At 41.1% G+C, this 6,634-nt stretch overlaps 1 protein-coding gene across 1 annotated transcript; it reads right to left on the bottom strand.

The window, feature by feature from the left end:
* Nucleotides 1–488: 488 nt before the first annotated feature.
* On the bottom strand, nucleotides 489–5,698 carry inab (internexin neuronal intermediate filament protein, alpha b). Its single transcript, XM_061880954.1, has 3 exons — nucleotides 4,617–5,698; nucleotides 2,489–2,613; nucleotides 489–2,415 (listed from the first exon to the last, which is right to left on the bottom strand). Exons 1-3 carry the CDS (start codon nucleotides 5,658–5,660, stop codon nucleotides 2,136–2,138), a joined length of 1,449 nt encoding a protein of 482 aa, XP_061736938.1. The 5' UTR covers nucleotides 5,661–5,698; the 3' UTR covers nucleotides 489–2,135.
* Between the last annotated feature and the right edge of the window lie 936 nt (nucleotides 5,699–6,634).

Raw genomic sequence — 6,634 nt, 5'->3', positions numbered from 1 at the left:
GTCACCTAGCAGCAGCATGTAGATGCTGAAGAGTGCAGGGCCAAGGACCGAACTGTGGGGAACTCCACACATTACCTTAACGTAGTCCGAGGTCACATTGTTATGGGAGACTTATATAAGTCTTTAAATTTTCTGCGGCTCCAGACAGTTTACTTTTTTGTATTTGTGGTCCAATATGGTTCTTTTAACATTTTGGGTTGCCGACCCCTGTACCAACCCAGACTCAAACAAACGTCACGGCCCCAAATACACACTCATTATGTGTACATGCACTAAAAAACAAATTATTATTATAGTTTGGCTGAATCTAGATTTTTGAGACTGTAGTAAAAATATTCATCAGATTTAAAAATTCAGCATGCAGATTGTAATGTGGATTTTGTAATTAAAAAAACTTCAATACAGTTTTTTTTCCTGATTATCTGATTATTGTGCCCCGCCTCAATAAACACTGACTTGCCCACAGAAACTAAAACAACCAAGTTCAGTCATGTCAAGTCTTTATTGATATGGTGTCTCACAGCAATACATAGCAAGTTGAAAGAGAATAGCATATAACTACATTCAATCCCTAAACTCTAATAAATGCAAATACTATGCTAGTGATGAAACACCCCACTGAACAGAATCATTCACATCACACACATGATCAGATACAAAGCTGCTGGTGTTTTAAGGCGTTTTATATCCTACAGTTTTCCATCTCTGGCAAAATCTTGATCCCTTCATGGGACATTTTGACACTGTTTGTCATGTGACATCAGAAACTGGTGCTCTATGTGCATTTATATTGGCAGTGTTGTGATGTATTGTTAGACACCCTTGGAAATGTATTTGTCCTACAGTGTAATTATGCATTTGGACCGTTTTTATTCCAGCATGTAAATGTCAAATTTTGTTAGGATATGCCACTGCGTAGAAAAACAAATACACACCGATACTGATCCATCGCTATAAGCCACGATTAAATAAGCCGATTTATAATAATCTGTCATATATCACGCATTTTTTCTTTTTTTTTTTTTCCCAATAGATGTGTGAGTGCAGCTTGTCAGGGCGTGGTCGGTCCCGGGGGTTGTGCGCAGCAAGAGAAGAAGTGACATGGCTGTGTTTTAGCTGGCAGTGAGCAAGCAGAAAAGGAAGCTACAGGTGGCTCGTCATACTACAACAGCCTTTTTTTTTTTTTTTTTTTTTTTAATCCAGTCATGGCCAAAGTGACAAAGAGAGAGGTAATATTTTCAAGACATTCCTTCTATAGTTTGCTGCTGCAGTGTTTGGTCTTCAGGCTTATAGTGTTATGGACATGGACATTTAAGTGTCATCATGAAGTGTGAAAATTTGACAGACATGGATTGCTACACACATCAACTTTTCTCTTTTTTTCATATTTTTTTTGCGTAATTGTTTATACATCCTCCTGTGCGACAATCTTGCTCAAACTTCTCATTCTCGTCTTCATTGCATTAGCAGCAGTAGCCTATTAATATTAATGTTGCGTTATGATGATGTTGTGCATGGTCGGTGGTAGACATTCATTCAGAAATCGCAAGCTACATATAACCATGCATGCAAAATAAGCCCGATTAGTATATTTGCTCATTTGAATAGCTATTATTATTGGGATTCAGGAAGTTAAAAAGGTCCTCGTCTTGGACGCTTACATGCGAACTGATGCACCAACATGGATTTTGACGTTTGTGTGCTTCCTTACTGAATTTTCGGTATTGGATCAAATCAAGTGGATATTTGTCCTAACATATGCATAGTGATTGCACACATGCCTTTCCTGGAATTGCAGTGCTTATTTTCAACTGTGTGTATGAATATGACGTTAGTTAACGGCGTACTTGAAAAGACCCCCGGTTCTAACATGTGCTACCTAAGTGCTTTAGTCATCGATGTGTGAATGAAAGTCGAATAAATAAGGCGAATAGAGTGGAGTTACAATCCTTTGTTATTTCAAGGGGTAAATAAAAGCTACTCTAGATGTTTTACTGTGCTTATATGTGAGAAATACCAACATATTATTATGAGAAACTATCAGGTGCCTGTGGTGATGTGAGTGTAAACACCCCGGGTTTGTTTTTGAGGGATGGAAACTTAACAAAAGAGGGGAGTTGCTTGGTTAAAACAGGCTAGATTTTCTGGTTGGTGGAGGTATCACTGGCATCTTGCTGCTTCTCCACCTTTTTGGTGGTGACCACCGTCTCCTCGTAGACCTGGTGGGTGGCCTTGGCCGCAGGCTTGCTCTGCGGCTGCAGGCTCTCGTCCTTGCCTTCCCTCTTGGAGCCCATGCCAGCGCCGCTGTAGATGCGGGACTGGTAGTTGTAGCTCTGCCCGCCGCCTGAACCAATGGACGGACTGGAGTAGGACATTCCTGTCCCTATGCGGGTTTCCTCACCCTCCAGCAGCTTCCTGCAGGGAAAAATGAAGATGAGGTGTTTGGGAAGAATGTATCTTATAAATACATATATACATATCATCTAACCTATATGCTGCGATCTCAATATCCAGAGCCATCTTAACATTCAGCAGGTCTTGATACTCCCTTAAATGACGAGCCATCTCACTCTTTGTAGCTCTCAGCTCATTCTCCATTTCTACCATGTTGTCCTAGGAAAAACACAGTTTAGTTAGAACATCTGAAGTTACCACTTCCAACAATTATATATTTAACCGCCAGATGACAAAATCTGCCTTTTTTAAAATCTTTTCAGTTACTGTAATTGTTGCTTTTCTTTTGTTTCTCTATTATACTATAGTATTTTCCTAAGATGTTTTTTTCATGTTAAATTTTAAACTTTCAATGTCCAATTGTATCATAATTAGGCGATAACCCATAGCCACAGGACTTATACATTCTTTATTTTTAAAGGCATTTTGGATTCATATTTGTTCTTATCTCTGACTCAACTTCAGCGGTCAAAACGGTTAAACAGTCAAAAAAAAAAGTGTTATATTTGGTTCAGGACTGAAGTTATTGGGAAATTTAAGCAAAAAAAGGCAATAAAAAATATGATTCAAATGTTTTTCATGTCCTTCACACACCCAATGACTTTTTTTTTTTTTTTTTGCTTTGGAGGCAATTAACATGTCCCCAGATGGTTAATAAGAATCCACTTATTTGCAAGCATACAACAAACATTCCTGACATGTTTTATCTAAATGGTATTCTTCTATCGCAGGGGTGGGGAACTTGTCACTCTCCAGCCCGATGTGGCTCTTTTGATGACTCTCAGACAAATCTCAGCTGAGATTGCTTACCACGATAAGTAATGAATGATTCCGCAGGCAATCACAGCGTCAAAAAATAACATTCAAAATATAAAACATTCGCACGCATTTTAATCCATCCATTCGTTTTCTACCGCACCTGTTCAAGAAGTTACATTAATGGTAAGAAAAAATGTTTTTTTATTTTATTTTAATCTTCTATTTTTTTCTCCCATCAACACCCCCCCCCCCCTCGTTTACCTGTATCTCATCTTTTTTGTAAGGGGCGCTGGAAGCCGGCAGACCCGTCAGCGATCCTGTTCTGTCTCCCTGTAATGTTTGTCTGATCTTGAATGCGATTGTGCTGAAAATTTTAATTTTCCTGAAGAAACTCTCCTGACGGAATAAATAAAGTACTATCTAATCTAACTATCTAATCTAAGAAGTATAGGCAACACTTTAGGATGGGAAACATCCATCCATCCATTTTCTACCGCTTATTCCCTTTCGGGGTCGCGGGGGGCGCTGGCGCCTATCTCAGCTACAATCGGGCGGAAGGCGGGGTACACCCTGGACAAGTCGCCACCTCATCGCAGAACATATCCACCATTAATTAGTCGCTTATTAGCATGCAAATTAGTAACATATTGGCTCGAATTAGTCAATATTAAGTACTTAATAATGTGTTGTTCTGCATGGCCTTATTATACACCTTATTATACAACACTTTAGTATGGTGATCATATTCACCATTCCTAACCCTAACCGTAACCCTAACCAAATAACTCTAAATTAAGTCTTTGTTACTTAGAATATGTTCCCCTGGTTCCCCAAATAACTGTAAATTAAGTCTTTGTTACTTAGAATATGTTCCCCTAGTGTCCAAATAACTGTAAATTCTATTCTATTCTATTATATTCTAAATTAAGTCTTTGTTACTTAGAATATGTTCCTCATACTAAAGTGTTAACAAATTATTTTATTCATTATTGCTTAGCTTCAGCATATTAATGTTATTATAAAGAAAAAGAGACTTATTACACTGTAAAAATGTCGGTCTTACTTAAAAATGCACGCGTTTAGTTGCATTCGATGTTCAAATTTTTTACATGGCTCTCACGAAACCACATTTTTAAAATATTTGGCTTTCATGGCTCTTTTAGCCATAAAGGTTCTATGGTTTTGCCTGAAGTGCAGCAATCCACTGATTTATGGACATAAGGACGTGGGCGTTGTCACTTAATGCAGCTGCTGAGCCGAGATGTCCCAGGAGACATTCAGCACCATGGATAGCGTTCAGAGCTGACTATAGTACTACATCTTACCAATCATATCTATATCTATATAAACAAAAATTCTACAACGAAATATTAGAAAATGTATAATAACTAGAATGGTATTACCTGGTAGTTTCCAATTTCCCCATTGTGCCTGTCCTCCATCTCCCTGAGCTGCTTTTCCAGGGACTCATTAGTGCCTCTCAGGCTCTCTATCTCGATGGTTCTTGACTGCAGTTGCCGCCTGAACTCACTCAGCTCCTCCCTGCTGGCGCGGATGGTGTCGTTGCTGCGGGTCGCCTGCTCGGACAGGTCATTGAACTTGGTCTTGTACCACTCCTCGGCGGACTGCAGGTTCTTGGTCGACATGGACTCGTACTGGCTGCGGATCTCCTTGAGGGCGGAGGTCAGGTCCGGCTTGGAGACCTCCATCTCCACCGAGACTTGCGCGGCCTGGATCATTTCCGTCAGCTCGGCCACCTCCTCGTCGTGCACCTTCCTCAGGAAGTTGATTTCATCCAGGAGGGATTCCACCTTCTTCTCCAGGTCCAGGCGCACCATGGTGGCGTCGTCCACGTCCTTCTTGAAGGCCTTGAGGGTCGCCTCCGCCTCCTCCCGGGCGCGGAACTCCTCCTCGTATTTGCCCCGGAGCTTCTGCAGGTCGTCGTCGATGCTGTCCCGCTCGATGACGAGCTGGGACTTCTCCCCGTTGGCCTCGTCCAGCTGCGAGCGCAGTTCGCGGATCTCCTGCTGGTACAGCTCGGCCAGGCGCGACGGTTCCGCCTGCCGCTGACGCAGCGCCACCAGCTCGGTCTCCAGCACTTTGTTGTGCTGCTCCAAGTTGCGCACTTTCTCGATGAACATGGCGAAGCGGTCGTTGAGACCTTGCATTTGCTCCTTTTCGTTGGTGCGGATGATTTTGAACTCGTTGTTGAGGACGTTGCTTTGCGCCAGGTCGAAGGTCTCCACCGGCATGGAGGCGAAGGAGCGCCCGGACTTCCTGCCGTATGCGCCCGGCAGGCCTGCCACGTTGCTCCGGGACGCGGAGGAGGACCGGTAGCCCCCCCGCGACGACATGGCCGTCCGCGATGGAGTGGACGCGTAGCGGGGGGACTCCCCGAAGATCCTTCGGTAGGAGGAAGAGGAGAAGACTTCAGATCCGTAACTCATCCTGGCAGCGATGGAGAAAGAACGGAGCGGTGGGCGCGTCTCCTTCTTATAAGAGGGGGCAGTCCGATTATTAATTAATACAGAGGAGTCCAAAGTGCAGCTCGGAGCCATTATTGGTCCCCCGGCTTTGCGTAAAAACAATAATTGTGTTAATGCTCCAAAGCATTCACCCGTATGGTTTTCTACACCAAAATTCATGTATTTATTATTATTATTCAACTTATTGTGTGAATGCTCTTTGGTTTTCTACAGCGAAATTAATCTATGTAATGCTTTGAAGCATCCACACATAAGGTCTTCTACACAAAGATGCATCTATTTATTATCATTCAACTCATTGAGTGAATGTTTTATGATTTTCTACACCAAAATGCATCTATTTAGTATGATTATTCAACTGATTGTGTTAATGCTTTATGGTTTTCTATACCAAAATGCATATATTCATTATTATTATTATTATTATTATTGTGTGAATTTGCCACATCATTCACACATGTGGTTTTTCGACACCAAAATGCATCCATTTATTATTGTCACATATGGTTTTATACAGCAATATTCATCTATTTATTATCATTTAATTTATTGTGTGAATGCTTTATGGTTTTCCACACCAAAATGCATCGATTTGTTATTATTGTGTGAATGCTCCAAAACATTCACACATTTGGTTTTCTTCACCAAAATTCTTCTATTTATTCTTCTTCTTATTGTGTGAATGCTCCAAAACATCCACACCTATGGTTTTCTTCACCAAAATGCTTTCATTTATCATAATTATTGTGTGAATGCCCAGAAGCATTCACACATATGTATTTTCACACCAAAATTAATCTATTTATCATGTTTGTTTGAATGCTCCAGAGCATTCACACATATGTTTTTTTCTACACAAAAATGCAACCATTTAAACATATTATTGTGTGAATGCTCCAATGCATTCACACACATGGTTGTTATTGTGTGAATGC

Source organism: Nerophis ophidion, linkage group LG20 (genome assembly GCF_033978795.1).
Source record: "Nerophis ophidion isolate RoL-2023_Sa linkage group LG20, RoL_Noph_v1.0, whole genome shotgun sequence".
Lineage (NCBI taxonomy): Eukaryota > Metazoa > Chordata > Actinopteri > Syngnathiformes > Syngnathidae > Nerophis > Nerophis ophidion.
This window is presented reverse-complemented; position numbering and strand designations above follow the sequence as displayed.

What these genes read in the sequence shown, in the direction of transcription:
- inab (XM_061880954.1), bottom strand. Translation starts at nt 5,660, where the DNA reads ATGAGTTACGGATCTGAAGTCTTCTCCTCTTCCTCCTACCGAAGGATC. An exon ending in GGGAAATTGGAAACTACCAG is followed by an intron (nt 2,614 to 4,616) that starts GTAATACCATTC and finishes TGTTTTTCCTAG; the next exon opens with GACAACATGGTAGAAATGGA. An exon ending in ATTGAGATCGCAGCATATAG is followed by an intron (nt 2,416 to 2,488) that starts GTTAGATGATAT and finishes TTTTCCCTGCAG; the next exon opens with GAAGCTGCTGGAGGGTGAGG.